The 15,834-nt window shown below is 41.9% G+C and overlaps 2 protein-coding genes across 3 annotated transcripts in view; one reads left to right on the forward strand and one right to left on the reverse strand.

The window, feature by feature from the left end:
* shank1 (SH3 and multiple ankyrin repeat domains 1) overlaps window positions 1-15,834 on the reverse strand; it is an 88,476-nt gene that overhangs the window by 58,054 nt on the left and 14,588 nt on the right. The window contains exons 3-5 of the mRNA XM_085783581.1: window positions 2,450-2,653; window positions 1,785-1,856; window positions 938-1,046 (exon numbers count right to left, since the gene is read on the reverse strand). Of these exons, the coding sequence (XP_085639707.1) occupies window positions 938-1,046; window positions 1,785-1,856; window positions 2,450-2,653 (385 nt within the window). The remainder of the gene's footprint in view (window positions 1-937; window positions 1,047-1,784; window positions 1,857-2,449; window positions 2,654-15,834) is intronic.
* Window positions 12,160-15,329, forward strand: LOC146982553 (erythroblast NAD(P)(+)--arginine ADP-ribosyltransferase-like). 2 transcript variants are annotated; one of them, XR_015036344.1, is made up of 4 exons: window positions 12,160-12,485; window positions 12,574-13,274; window positions 13,963-15,043; window positions 15,291-15,329. XR_015036344.1 is itself a non-coding variant. In XM_085785374.1 (3 exons), exons 1-3 carry the CDS (start codon window positions 12,426-12,428, stop codon window positions 14,030-14,032), a joined length of 831 nt encoding a protein of 276 aa, XP_085641500.1. In that variant the 5' UTR covers window positions 12,160-12,425; the 3' UTR covers window positions 14,033-15,264. The 2 variants fall into 2 exon arrangements, 1 of the variants encoding a protein (XP_085641500.1); XM_085785374.1 differs by lacking the exon at window positions 15,291-15,329 and having other exon boundaries at window positions 13,963-15,264.

Genomic DNA, 15,834 nt, shown 5'->3' on the forward strand with positions numbered 1-15,834 from the left:
CTTCCACATCCGTCCTAACCCTAAACCTTACAGAAACCTTTGCCAGCTGCTACAGACGTCACTGGACTTTACTGTTTGTCTTTATTTCCTCCAGATAAGACTCAAGGTAAAAAATAGAGATTACAGATTTACATGGAAAAAGAGCTGTGCTAAATCACAATCCACCTGTGGAGCAGATCAACAGCTCGTCACAGAGACACCACCCATCCGGAGAGCTTGTCAGTAATTTTTAGGAGATAAATACTGGTCTCATTGATGAAATGAAACAATTGTGGCAGTCGCATTAGTTTGTTTGAATTAAAAGTGAAGGTTCATGTGTGTATTGGACATAGGAGCAGCGCCTGGGGGCTGTGTAGCCTACGTACAGAAATCACCACATTTACATTAAGTTAACATGGTTTTGAATACAGGATTTGTGGCAAAAGCTTGTCACGTCTGCTTATGTGAAAGCCAACAGAGACGACTGATGACGTATGTGATTGTTGAAGGGGTGTCCGTGTCCCAATTCGTAGGGGTTGACTTTCAACCCCTACGAATTGTAGCTCCGTTTCAAGGGGCAAGGGTTAAGGGCTAGGGCTAGGGATGAAAATTGGAATTGGAATTGGGCAGTACTGATTCTGGTACTGGTAGATGTGTAGAGAGTTGTGTATGGATCAAGTCCAATCTCTATTATGCTTAAATTCAGACTTATGTCCTGTATAATTTACGTTAACATGATGATTTACATTTCTTTTAGCATACTCAGCCAAAACAGTGACATGATGGACAGATTGGGAACGTGCAGCCAATCAGTGATCGGCATCTTGTTGAACTCTCTGTTGCTGCTGTAACCATGGTCATATAATAGATCCATGGCTATAACACTGAAGTGAAGTGTGCAGATAAAAGGCAGCGTGGAGGAATTGTTTCCTCAGGTTGTATCTGGGCCTCCTCTTACCGCCGGTGTCAGAGTCCTGGTAGTTGGGGTCCAGGCCCTTGTCTATGAACTTGGCCATCTTGTCCACAGCGCTGGTCTGAATATAATCCATGAATTTCTTCAGGCTGGCCTACGAGTGGAGAGACGAGAGCGGCAGAAACTGAGAGTTATAGTTGTATAGTAGAGATGTGAGGTATCTGTTTGCCTTTGTTCTATAGTTGTGTTTCGTCCAGTTTTATGTCGATGCAATTGCATAAAAATGTGACAAATTATTCTGTTTTACTACACAGTTTATCATAGCACAGTGGAGCAAACCACACTGCAACAGTACAAGAGCTGTTAGTTGATTAAAACATTAAATTGAGATTAACTGCTAATTCACTACACATTTGTTAAAATGCAAAATGTTAAAGGGATATTTTATATAACGTTACAATATCTAACTGTTTAATAATGGACAAATATGCTGCTTTGTGCAAATGTAACTTAATTATAGGCCTACATTAACCAAAAAATATTGTCCAGAGAGGTCTCTCTGCATTGAGCATTAAAATAATCTGCTTAAATAATAACACGATCCAAGTGGAGGCTGTTAACAGAGACTCTGGTTTAGCTTGTGATTCAAACTCTATGTCGGATCAAAGGTCATTATACCAGAACGTGTTGTGTGTGTTAATCGTGCATCAAGACAAACAGTGGTGTTAAAAGGATTCTGCATTAATGTGTTATTATGACGTTAGCTTTGACAGCCCTAAACATTAGTACATTATAACAGTATAACACACTGCAGCACAGTCAGATGAATGCATCCTCGCTCAGGTGTCCACCTACACACACACACACAGACAGAGGGAGGTGGGTTTCATACCTTCGTGTGCAGTTTGGCCAGTTGCTTTTCGTCCAGATTGGTCTGTTTGTAAACCCTGGTCTTGTATCGAAACTAAAAGCGGGACAAAAAAAAAAAAAGAGACAGAGAGCGAAGAGTTAAGCCGAACACAGAGGCCCTTTGTCCTCAATTCTCTTAGCTTTTGGCCTAGATCCACAAAATGGGGCCTGCAGATTTATTCTACAGAGGAGCTTTATCTGGTTTGCCGCTGCACAAAACCTCCGCTTCCACCGCTCCTGACGACAAGGAGTGTGAAAGAGACGGTCTGGGCTTTACAGCAGTTTAAAGACGCTTTAGAGCCTCCACGGAGACATAATGTAGCATGAAGGGAAGGTGACTGCACAGACTGGATATGGAGATTTAGCAGCTGGAACACGGAAACCGAGCAGTGACACTCCTCTAAGAGGTGTGTGTGTAGTTTCATTCATAAACCGCTGGCTTACAGTGGAACTCACAAACAGGACGTGTGCAGCATCTTCTTGTCCCGACAACAAAATTAAACCTTTGTGACGACCTCTAGCCGCCGACACTTTTAATAATCTAAAAAGAAGCTCAAACATCTAGCGAGAGAGTAACAGTGACACCTTGAGGACGTCCGGCGCTGTGTCGTATAGTCGCACAACTGTGTCAAACGATAAAAATAGTACCTCCAAATATGGCACCCCCTTCTCGAAGGACTGGGGGTATTCTCTGAGCAGCCTCTCCTCCTCCAGGAACTTGGCGTCGTGGCCGTCGGTGGCCGGCTGGAACAGGCCGTAGTTCAGGACGTCCCGCAGCGACTCGGTGAGGGAGCACAGCACCTGCTGCTTGGCCTTCCACACCGTGGCGTCCGGGTTGAACCGCAAACATTTCTGCAGGAGGAGAGACGGTCACTTCATGAAGGAAAGACCGAAGCAATGTGTATGCTGGTAAATACTATTGTTCTGCTTCGGAAAGGCTTCATATTTAAAAATCAAGGACAGCTTAATTTGAGATATTTCATTTTATATTGTTCATTAAACATCAATATTTACTAACAAAGATACTGCCAAAAAACAAAAAAATAGTGCAGAGATAAAAAAAAAAAAAAAAGATGGGAAGTCCCGGCAATAACAAAAACTTGGGATGAAGTTTTTTTTGGTTGCTGTAGAATGAATTACTTAATCATTTATTTATTGAGTTATGATATGAAGTTATGGTGCATGTATAAGAGATATGTAGTATGCACATACTGATTATATGTTTTGATTATTTTTATGTCGTTAAATGTATGTTTTTTTTGTGTGTTTGTCTTTGTTTTCTGTCCTCCCTTATGTTTGTGATGTTGATGGGTTGTATGTTACTGCCACCTGGTTATTTGTGTCATTTTTTCTTAAAATGAAAAAAAGAAAGAAAATATAAAAGTAAAAAAATTAATGAGAAGGAAAGACCGAAGCAAAAAAATTAACCAGACGTTAGTTAGTTACTCTTAACTGAAGGGGGAATCGCAGCGTTTTATGACAGAGTTTGTGAAAAAGTATCAAATATTGTTCAACTTTTCAACATGTCTCTGCCTCAGGATCTCAAGCTGCAATTCATCACATATGGGGTGAAATGATCCGTGGTAGCTTTTGGCAGGCGGACCATCTGTGACTTCACTTGAGTTTTTCCACCATGTTTCAGACGAATACATTTGTTGTTGTTTTGTCACCAAGTAGATTAAAATACAACACACAGATTGTTTCAGATAAATATGAGTAGAAACAATGATTTAGGAAAGTATGAATACAGGTGTAACAGAACTTTATCCGTTTTTTGTTTTTAAGTTTAAAAAGCAGCCTCCACTCAAACAGCTACAGGTTTGAATTCATGTTTATGCATCAGTGTGTCAGAATAAACAACTTCACAACGTAACAATCACCTGAGCCTCAGACGTCTTCTCAATCTCAATGCAGGTCTCGTAGTTTTAATGTAAAATTTGTTCATTGATGCACTGATAATTCAGCTTCTTCTTACACAGAAAACAACAATATTACATTTGTGTGTAGAAAAACTACATCAATCGACCCATCGCTCTGTCTGAGGAGCCTGAACAGACTCAGAGTCCTGGAGTCTGAGTCTGAGTCTGAGGCGGTGGTGGACTGACTGACTGACTGACTGCAGCACCGTGAGGCTGTTCCCACTCTGAGCCAGCAGGGGGAGACAGAAGCAGCAGCAGCAGCAGCAGAGTAAAGGGAGGGGAGAGGGGGGAGAAGGGGAGAGGGGGACTGGGGGAGGACTGGGGGGGTGATTCCTGGTGGCCCTGGCTGGCAGACAGGATGTGAATGTCAGTTTGGTGCAGCAGCTCCGAGTGTTTCCGGGGCCAAAAAGCCGAGCGGCTCCGAGGCTCCGTCAGCAGAGTGGAACAGAGCTCAGGCCACAGATGGCTGACATAAGGTTTTTGGCACTGCTCTCTCTCTCTCTCTCTCTCTCTCTCTCTCTCTCTGTCTCTCTCTCTCTCTCTGGCTGAAATGGAGTTGGGATGTTCTCTGACCTTGAGGCAGCAGCAGCAGCAGCGGCAGCGGCGGCGGTAGTAGGACAGCGGTCCGGCCGGCTGCAGATCCCTGCCTCGCTCTGCGTTACTGCCTCACAGCCTCTCATCAGTGCAGCCAACACTTCTGCTAACCCACAACACTGGCTCAGTCATTGTCACTCATCTTAATCTCCTCACACACACACACACACACACATTTCTCTGTGTGTGTGTGTGTGTGCACGAGTGTGTGTCCTACAAAGAAAAGAGATAAAAACCCTGCACGGAGGGTTTTTGTGCAGAGGAGTAACATAACATTTTTTTTTCTTCTTCTTCTCCCTCTATTTTATTCAGTGTCTCCGCTCGCGCACAGCCAACCCGGTCGCCATGGCAACCGGTTCATTAGTGGAGCAAGCTGCTTGTTGCCATAGAGACATCCCTGTGTTCCCTAGGAGATGGGGTACTGGGAAGGGTGTGCGTGCGCTTATGCTTGTGCGTTTGTGATAGTGTGCATCGGTGCAGTGTGCATGGGTTTCTTCTGTACGTGTGTGTGTGTGTGTGTGTGTGTGTGTGTGTGTGTGTGTGTGTGTGGCATCGGTGCAGTGTGCATGGGTTTCTTCTCTATATGCCTGTACATGTGTGTGTGTGTGTGTGTGTGTGCGTGCGCGCGCGCGTTTATGCGTGCATGTCTGTGTGCGTTTATGTGTGTGTGTTACAGCAGCATGGCAAAAAGAGAGCTGAGTAAAAAGGAGGGGAATGTCTAAGATTTTGAGTGTGAGAGTGAAAGAGGATGAAGAGGTGTGTCTGTTTCTATTAGATTAGCTTACACACACACACACACACACACACACACACACATGCATGAACAAGCCTACACACTGCGCTTACAGTCCCATCAAAGGAGCAAAACACTCCAAAATGAATCAGAGTCACAGCGGGAGAAAATGAAGGTTAAGGATTCAGACGAGATGTTCCCACAGTCAACCTGCACTGTTAGGAGAAAAAAAAGAAAAAAGAAAAAGAAACACGGGTAATTAGCATAAACTAACGAAGACTCAAACTGGTTTACAGAGGCGGCCGCTCTGCTTATTGATCCATATCCCTCCAGGAGTTATGACTGATCCTTCAGCCAATAAGGGCTCACGGTGGATTGAGACTGAACCTGACCTGGACGTGTGAACAGACGGTTTTCCCACTGACTCACCTCACATCACCAACATGGTTTTTTATTATTGTTATGATTATTATTATCATTATTTGAATAGAACAGGCTGTGCAGAGTGTGTCGAACTAAAATCACAGCTTTTATAGTCACAAACAGCCTTACAACTTCGCCTGCAGTGGTGTGGCTTAGTGTGAAATTTGTTGAGGCTGAATGCCAAACTGTTGGATTGTATAATATCCGTGTTCAATGACAATATTGTTCCAGCGCCAAAACATAAAAACACATAAATGCCAAGATGTTGTTCACTCATCTCATCCATGTGAGACATTCTGGCTCATCACAGCTCACTGAGTTAATGACAACAACAAGCACCAGCAACCGCTGCTCGTTGTGTTTTGATGGTGCAGCTGTGTAATGTTATAAAAATACTCCATTACTACTAAAAGTCTGAGATTCAAAATCCTATTTTAAGTTACTTTCAGCATGAAAAGTGACAGAGAGAGACATCCTGTCGCTGATATAGAGAAAACAGTAAAGTTCTTGAACTGAATTATCATGAATAAAATGATCTGAATAAAAACCACAGGCCCTGAAGTAGACGCTGCTCCTCGTGGAAAGATTCAGGGCCACTGGTTTATTTATAAATTCAATATCTGAACTTGAAAAGTCACTTGTTGTATGTCGGATAGTAAATGTGGACAAGGAAGAAGAAAATTTTCCTCCAATGAAATGGACAAGAGGAAAAGAGTGAAAAAAACAAAAAAACTGAGCAGCATTTGAGTAAATGTTCTTCCCACCAGTGCTGTGTTTTCAGTGAAATATAATGATCAAGCAGCCAAAAGCGTTTATCGTATTTCTCAGCTGGAAATCACACCGACTAAATTATTCAGCGGATAACAGACAGGTAGTGTAGAGGTGTTGCAGGGCGGTCGCCCACTGCTGTGTGTCTGTAGCCAGGAGGCCGCTTTCACTAAGAAGGAACTCAGCAAACAAACGGGATAACTTCATCATCAATCAATCAATCATCAATACAATGCTACGATGTGTTAATCACACGTTATAGGACGCTGGCTTTGAGTTTGTGATCAATCAGCAGGACTCGGCTTCTCCATCTGATCGACTACAATGGAAAACAAGCTACAGGCAAGTTCTTATCTTCTGTATCTATATATTTGTTTTCTGTTTTCTGATGATGATGCACCTGCAAACTGTACATTACTGAAAAAGTACTTTTACTCAAGTGGAGCTACTTTACTTTTTATAACTTAAAATATATCCTACTGATATAATGCATTGTTCAGTGTATTAAATATCAGAATCAGAATCTGCCTTATTGGACAATTATGTAAAAGAAACAGGTCAATTATCAAGTCATTTCTAGGGCAGCCCGCCCCCGACCAACGATTTTCTTGGTCGACCAAAAGGCATAATTTAAGGTGATTAATCGACTAATCACATCGGCCAGAAACGTTTGTAACATCGGAAAAAGTCGCTTTTGACAAAAAAGAAAAAAGTAGTAAAAAAAATAGGGACCTGCTCTGCTGTGTAAAAAACAAACAAACAAACTGACAGCGAGTGTCACGACTTCCTGTCTCTGGCCCTTCAAATTAAAAGTCATATAGCCTTTCATCTACGGTTCAGTCATATTGATTTTGACTTAATTATGACAAGACACGGCTCCAAATGTTTGTTTTTTTTTCCTGCGACCAATCGACCAATGAAATTTTGGTCGACCAGTGCTTGGTCGACTATTTGGGGGCAGCCCTAGTAATTTCAGTGTGTAATCGAGCTCTTTAAAGGGATAGTTCAGCTTTTTTGAAGTAGGGGTGTATGAGTAACAAATGCCATTAAGTACAATATCTGCAGTAGAGATGTCTTTGCCCCCCCACCCCCCACTGAGAAACACTGGTGCATCGCAATGCACTGAGACACAGGCAGTACACTGTACAGAAACACTGTAAAGAGGTACAATTAATCAGCGTATTTTCACCACCTACGAAAAGTTCCATCTCAAAATAATACACCAGTTCAAGAGTAGGATAGTAAGAAAAGATTTACAATGCATCAGCTGGTCGGAAAAACGTTTATTTTTATCTGGAACTAACTAACTAACTCCTCGGTATTCCTCCACACAGGCCCTGGCTGCAGCCCACAGATTGGGGCGTGGCTCAATGTGGGCGGGGCTCAACATTAGACTCCTCCCACCTTGAGCCACTGTGCAAGTAGTTCCGAGTATTTGCTTCGTGTGTTGTAATGTTACATAATTATACATGACTATTTCATAGCGTGGTGAATGTGCAGGTCACAACTTGCCCACAAGAGCGTTTTGGAGAAAACTGAAAGTACCATGTGCCTCGTTTCTGCTCCGCCAATCTAAAAACAGCTTGCACCGACATTAAAGGTAACAAACCTACTCCTAAAACTATAGGGATTATGGCAATAGGTGAATTTGCCAAAATGTTGAACTATCCTTTTAAGTGTGATTTCTTCTTTCAGACCAAAAAGATCTGACGCTACTCACTCATTTTCAACACAAATCTCTATGGTACAATTATTACTGTAAAAACTCTTGGATTACAATATCGTTCCTGCAGATTTAATCCCTTGTTTTGTAGAAATGCAGTTTCTCAGGTGTGATTTTTCAACCACAATATGGTCGTCTTGTGTTTGAGAGAATAAACCGATCAGAGTTTAACTGTAACAGGTTACTAACAGGAATCCTATGATATGATATGATATGAATGTGTAATACTACTTTCACGTCTTACATCGGGGAAACACTGACACATAATCAAAATACCAGCGTGTGTACAGTAAGTGGCAGCTTTTATATTTAACCTGTAGCTCTGATATGATTCTCAGTTTAATGTAGAGACGTGAGCGCGGCTCTGAAGCCTCCTGCTCCTCTGCTGCTGCTGCGGCTGCATTCATCATTATTCAGACCTAAAATTCAGTCTTGCCTCCTAAAGCTGTGATCACACTTTCCCACTCACACACGCCCACTCACTCTGTCCATGCTGCTCTTTATCTTCCTGCCTATCTCTACCTTACACTCGCTCCCTCCTCCCTATCTCTCTGTAACAGCTCTGTCACTTATCTATGCAGGAATAAGAGTCTCTCTCTCTCTCTCTCTCTCTCTCTCTCTCTGTCTTTCTTTCCACTCTGTCTATAGCTCTCTCTATCTCGTTCCCTCTGGCCTTTTTCTGCAGGGCCAAGTGCACAGGGACTAGGAGCCTTTAATGAGATCTACGGGGAAATAACCCCCCACCAAACACACACACACACACACACACACACGCCAGCCATGTCGCCATTAAAGTCAACTTCTCTCTCTCTCCCCTAATCTCTCTTCCTCTCTCTCTCTCTCTTCAGCGCTCCAGCCGCCCCCTTTCTCTCCACAGCAGTTCATGAGAAGAGTAAATTAATTTCATTTAAGGATTCCTGTCGTCCCCTGCTCTCTCTCTCTCTCTCCATTGTCTTCCTCTCCCTCCCTCCTCCTCCTCCTCCTCCTCTCCTGCTCCCATCCTTCCCTCTCTATTATCTCAGTCCCCGTGCTCACCTTTGGGGCTCACCCTTTCATTAGCATACAACCTGCACACTGCTGTAGAGAGCAGCGCTGGACTCTGTCTGTGTCTTGTAGTCGGTAGTAGTTCACATCCCAACTATAGGCACTGGAATAAAAGAGTGTGTGTCCTCGCTTGTATGTGTGTGTGTGTGTGTGTGTGTGTCTCTTCATCATCAGTCTTCATCGTGCATGTGTTTGTGAGGCCAGATCTTACTCTGGGGTTTGCTGCTGCTGATACTTTTAGAGTTTCAACTGATGTAAAACAGTGGAGATATATAAAAAAAAAAAAAGCTCATTTGTTTCATGCTGCTTAATGCGCTCGGCAGGAAAATGCCAACTTGTCTGCATGTGCACGAGTTTGACGAGCTAATAAACCTGCAGACAAAACTGCCGCGGCCGCCTGCTGCGACGGGATCATATCAACAACTTGTGACAACACACACACACACACACACGTGTCTGACTGTGGGTGCACAACTGAGATAATGGACTAGTGAGTTCTCGATCAGAAAAAAAAAAGGATCAGTGCAGAACGTTGAGGTCCAAAACCAGTAAAACCATTCGTCAGTGGCAACAGGTCTGGTGTAAAAAAAAAAAAAAAAAAAAAGGATTCAAACATTATTTAAGCACAAAGAGCAAAAAACTTCAGGGTTCCCACTCTTTTCTTGAAATCATTTTCCAGGACATTTTCAGCTGCTACAGTCTGACAGACATGTTATTACATCATACACTAAGACCCATTCATGCTTTGGAGAAGTGTTATTTTCAACACCTTATTGTGTACATGATTGTTTCTATGTTTATTCCTCTCTCACCCCCAGACGTCTGATTTAAAGATGTGCAGTTTATGGCTCTAACTCATCTATGAAATAATCTCATGCTTAGAAATTATGAGGAAATTTATCATACGTAAACATGTTGTTTTTGTTTTTAAACCACGCCCACTACAGCTCTCTGCTGCTCCTCTATCTGTCACTCAGCAGAGAAAACCCTCATGCTCTTGGTCCAACACTGGAAACCCTCATCAACTCAAAGTCTCTAGTTTTCTTGCTAGGCACTAAATTGCCCCTAGACCTGTGATAGACCCCCCTAGGTACCCCTCCCTTGCCCTATGTCAGACCCCTCAAGACCAGAGGAGGATAAGCAGTGAATGAATGAATGGTAAAATATTTCTTTTGCATTCACATTTTTCTTGACCATAGAGAAATTATGAAGATTAACAGTTCCCATTATGCAGAAAATATATTACAGGATTTTTTTTTTTCCTGGTGCGTTAACTGATGTTAACAACAGAAACTTTAATTACTTTACATACGGTGCTGCTGGGCTGGATTAACTCATAACAATGCATCAAAGATTTGATAGTAAAATCAGCATAAAACCCTGCACAGTAACTAGTAACTTGTAGTAAATGTACTGGACCTGACATTGTTGTTGTCTGTGAAATAGAACAGAAACTTAAGGTGGAATAAAATGGAAACACAGAGGTGAAATACTTTTTTAGTGTGTTTGAGTGAATGCAGTTTCACTTCACATTAAAGTCTGTGATTTGCAGGTCGAATAATGTGTCACTTTAAGAGCACTTTAAAGACAAACACAATAACAAAGTCATTCTAAAGTTATTGAAACAACAACTCTATGTCACTTAGACCTCTAAAAAAAAAAAAAAAATCCACATCTCCGCATCTAAAAAAAATCCTCAAAATGATGCGTATTGGAAATAGTAAAGCTAGTTTTCCTCACCACAGGTTTGGCCTGAGGTGCTTTAACCTTCAGAGCATGAAATAGGACAGAGCATCAGATCTTACAGTGCACATAACTTTTTTTTTTTTTTCTTTTTTACACGGCGCACTAATCTGTCTCTCTCATACTGAATCCATCCACCTGAACCTGTCCTTGACCTCCGGAGCCCAGATTCTGCTGCAGTGGCCAAACCACCCCCCCCCCCCCACCCCCCCTCACTCCTCCTGACACATGTAGTGGACAGACTGACTGATGCTCCAGACGACACAGACTCAGTCTCAGCGTTTCTGTCCTGCAGCGGCGTTGCAGTGTTGACTGACAGCGGCTGTGTGGTGTGAACTCCCCAGAGAGCGGCTGCAGCTCTCTGCAGTTCACAGAGGTTTAACAAAAGCAAAAAAGAGTAAAATCCCACCGGAGGCAGACAGGAAGATCAACAAATGTTTTCTCCACTCAATCTATGTGCATAAATGAAGCCACTTAAAGGTGAGAGGAGCAACACAGGGGAAAAGGGGCTCAGGCTGGATATACAGTACAGTATGATGCAATCCAGAGCTGGTTCGAAGCACTAATCTGTTTCCTCCGTGGCGCCAAGTGACTGTAATCCTGCACATGTTGAGGAGGTTTTCTCACTTTTCTGCACTCAGCAACTCTTCATCTTTCTTTTTTTTTGGAGTTCAAAAACTTGCTTCAGACACGTCTCTTTATCACTAGTGTTGTAGTACTCTAGACCGGTCTTGAGACCATATTTTCAAGGTCTTGGTTTTGTCTCTGAATCGACTACATTTTTACTCGGCCTTGACTCGGGTCATTTCTGAAGACCAGTCAAGACGCTGCAGAGAAACCCTTTTTTTAACTGAAAAATGTCTCTCTGTCACTCACTCACTTTGGTTTATGTGATGTAATTCAATAATTCTAAGATTATTAAAATTGTTCTACAAAAGTATCTGCTTGTGTGTTGAATAATCTCAGATATCTATCTACAATAGATAAGATAGATAATAGGTAAGGCCAACCTCCTTCCTGATGGTGTAAGCCTAAACTCTTTGTTTAGAGGATGCTGAGGGTCTGACCTGACAGACCTGGCTGAGACCATGTGACAGAAAAAGTGAACAATGGAAAGCAGCATGGAAGCAGGTGAGGAGGTGGTCGGTGCCTTTTCCTGTTTTGTACTTTATGTACTGTATATGTCTTTTTCTTATGTGTTGCAACTCGTTCCCTATCTTCGAGACAAATATCTCCCTGGTGGAGACCAATAAAGTATCCTTAACCTTAACCTTTTGTTCCTCTATTTAGGGAAACAAATGAGCAGACTCAGGGGGCTCCACTGACGTTTCCTTTGACAGGAAACAGATAACAGATAACCCTGCAGTTTCTTATTACTCCTCCCAGAAATTAATTCTGCTTTGCCTCTCAACATTTTGACGATCTCCTCCACAACTTACAGCTGAAACTTAAATCAGGTTAATTTTGTATCTTGTGTGTGTGTGTGTGTGTTTCAGTGTGTGCGCGTAGGGGTGGGAGGCTGGAAGGTATCCGGGCAACAAACCAGGCCATCCCGTTCCTGGACTCTGAATAGCATCACAAATCTTTCTGTTCAAGTTTCGGTCCTGCAACAGTTTGGTCTCATTTCTGTTACAGAGGTCTGAGTGAAGAGCCAGAAACCAGAAGGAATCATTTAAAATGTGGGACGCCAGAAAACTGCTTCTTGTTACAGTTGTTTTCACAGCTGTCTTCTACAGAGTAAGTATTAACCCTCTTATAAATCACTATTACAATTTATGATGTGTTGGGGAAAAAAAAAACATCTTTCTACTATACTTCATTAAAGCTGGCTGCACAGGTAACTAAACGACTGGACACTGCCCCAAATGCCGTTGATGACCTGTACGATACGTGCAGTGAAGAGGCCAAGAGGAAGCTTTCTGATTTGGATCTCCTGGAAGAAGAGTTAAAACGCAGCGTGGGAGTCAAATCGGCATGGCAGTGGGGCGTCCGCTGCTCAGAGCGGGTGCCAGAAGGAGAAAAACTACAGATCATTGCGCTATCAGCGTTTGTAAATGGGGGCGATGATTTGCGAAACATCTTCAACGATGAAGTGGAGACAAGAGGTGTGAATGTTAGCGTCTATGAGAACGACTTCAATTTCAAATCTTTTCACTTCCTGCTCATGCGCTCCATGAAGATGCAGCCAAACAGCTGCAAGACTGTGTATAGTTGGTCAGCAGATTATGACTATGAAGCAGAAATAGGCTCAGAAGTGAGACTTGGACAATTCATGACAGCTGAAGGCTATACTGAATCAAAAAGATTTTGGCCGGAAGGTTCAGTCATTTTAAACATCACCTCATGCTTCTTTGTCAATCTGAGAGAAATATCATGCCTCTTACATCAGAATGCATTGTTGTTATCTCCAGCTGAGGTTTTCACTGTGGAGAGTAAAAACATCATATCTGATGATGATGCGGACTACACTGTGATTGTTTTGAAACATTCGGGTCTGAAGAGCTACCACGGCTGCTACATGTCATGGTAAGATACAATTTCTAAAATGAGATTTGTTGCTCTGTGTTGTATTTAGTGAATAAATATAAATATAAAAATATATATATATATATATATATATACACACACACACACACACTACTACTGCTATAGAAGTATAATAAATGTAAATATAAAATACAAAATAAATGTAAATGACATATATCTAATATTTATAGACTGCTGGTAGCAAATAGCCTATTAAAATTATGAATATCGTCTTTTCTATGATAATGTTAATGCACAAAAAAATTCCATTATTACTTTTGAATGGACACCCTGCAGCCAATCAGAATTGAGTATTCACCCAGACCATGGTACTGTATAAGCAAGAGATAATGCCCGTCATTGCCCGATGAGGTGTCCATTATCAGGAACTAATGGACGACGCTGAGGCGTGACCCGTCTGACAAGGCGCAAATCTGTTCTGTCAACAGATTCCCTTAAATCCTAGTCCGTTGTCTTAACTCGGCTGGTTTTTAAATTATAAAAGAAAAACTAGCTTGACATGATTCACAGAGATGATCAGAGAACTAACAGAACACAGAGAAAATGTTAGTGGGACCACCTGAAGCTGACTGAAATCAGATTTTCAGGAACTTTAGATATTTTGATAAAACAATATACAGTATTGACCGCTGCCTCTTTTTTGTTTCCTGTTTGTCTCTCTCTGCAGGTCTCATGCCAACGCTTCCAGCCAGTGGCTTGTGTTGGTGCTTGTGGCTTTATCTCTCTTTTTATCATGACCCGCCGGGTAGCGCCCACGAAACCGAAAGTAAGGAAACGCTGGTCGGCTCGCCCAGCAGGCACAAACAGAGCACCTTTCATAAAAAACGCTGTATCTCCTTTTCTAGAAAAAAAGCAGGGATTTTGGTGAAAACCAGCCATGTTTAGCTTGAGTTTTCTCAGGAACAGAGGCACGTAGAAACAAACGGTTTGTGGCCATTTGAAGCAGAAAGTTTCACCTTTCAAATGAGCCATAGTATGTGTTGGTGGCAATAATATAGAATACACTGTGGCTCTACAAAAATCGTCAAAAATTGTCTAAATTGCCGGTACACTTGACTAAAACTTTGGAAAGGAGCGCGGCACTCAATGAGTTAACAAGTGTGGGTAACGTAGATTCATCCACATTAATGTGAGACTTTTTTATAACCAAATACAAACTCATCGTTGTCCCTTTAAATAATGATAACAATTGTTTTTCTATAATCTCTGCTAGTTCAGCTTCTGCGAGTTTCTATAATGTGGTTGCAAATATACTCATGCCGTTGTGTTTTTAATTACTTCTACTACTTTATTTTAAACTTACTTATCAAATCGATATAATATCTAAAGTAACTCATGGAGGGAACTCCCCAGCCAGACAGGAAGAGTGTATGGTGTGTTCTTGGTTGTCTTGCATTCATTTCTTGAGTACCAAATGGAAATTCAGCAAATTATGAGCCTTTAAAGGGTTTGGGAGAGAGGTGAGCTTTAGAAATACATACATAGATTCTCCTACTTGTGGTGAGGAAAATGATTATCCTGTCCTGGCTCAAACCCCGACATCCCACCCTTCAACAATGGCAACAGAGAATGAAGAAAGTTTATTTTATGGAAAAGATCACTGCAAAACTTCATGTATAAACTGACTCATTTTTGGCTTTGTGGGCCCCAGTCATCTCCCATTTTGGATGGCCAGACAGATGAAATGGTAGCAGCTAGTCTTGAGAAGTTGTTTCTGTTTGTTTGTTTGTTGTTGTTGTTGTTTTTTTGTAGAGGTCATCTGTCGAGTGTATTTTCTCCCCCCAATGTGGGATTTTGTTTTGTGGGGTGTCCATTTGTGAAGTAGATCTGAAACCAGATATATTTGCTGACACACTAATTCCCTGGTTGTTGTGTATTGTCTTGTTTTCTGTCTTGTTATGCATAATTTTAAATAAAGAATGTTAAAAAAAAAAAAGGAAATACATGCATAATAGGCCCCACAGTGGCCAACCCAGTGAAAACATATCATGTAAGTGGAAACATGTCAAAGTCCAGTTGACCTGATTCAATTGCTATCATGTAAGATCTGTCCTAACTAAACAGTGACCATGGGTTCAACTCCAACCTGTGGCCCTTTGCTGCATGTGTCTCTCCCCTCTGTCCTGTAATAATGAAGACGAAAGAAATACATGAACAAATAAACTAGCTGAACCGCCCTTCCTGCTTCTCTACCCAGCTACATATGTTCCATGCAAGACTGATCTTTGAGCACCTCTTCACTATCGTAGAGAGATACAGTATTTGCCCAAAGTATTTGGATATATTTGCATGTTAGAAAAACAACTGTGACAGATGTATGATTAGTATTTCTAATCATTTTTTTTCAGCATTTAAACATAGTGGAGCCTCTAATCACCAGGTGCCATTTACTCCAGTTTAAACCCAGCCTTATGTGAAGCAGTCCCACTGGAGACATAACATAAATTGCTGCATCAAAGTGAATTGGCGTGGGTAAATCTGTAATCACACAGCATGAAATCCATCATCTCTCCAGATTCACAACTCTGATTGATGACTT

This window comes from Trachurus japonicus, chromosome 8 (assembly GCF_045865225.1).
Source record: "Trachurus japonicus isolate A0001 chromosome 8, Traja_1.0".
NCBI classification, from domain to species: domain Eukaryota; kingdom Metazoa; phylum Chordata; class Actinopteri; order Carangiformes; family Carangidae; genus Trachurus; species Trachurus japonicus.

Coding starts and splice junctions, on each gene's coding strand:
- LOC146982553 (XM_085785374.1), top strand. CDS start 12,426: ATGTGGGACGCCAGAAAACTGCTTCTTGTTACAGTTGTTTTCACAGCT. Junction 12,486..12,573: donor TCACAGCTGTCTTCTACAGA/GTAAGTATTAAC, acceptor ACTTCATTAAAG/CTGGCTGCACAGGTAACTAA. Junction 13,275..13,962: donor CACGGCTGCTACATGTCATG/GTAAGATACAAT, acceptor CTCTCTCTGCAG/GTCTCATGCCAACGCTTCCA.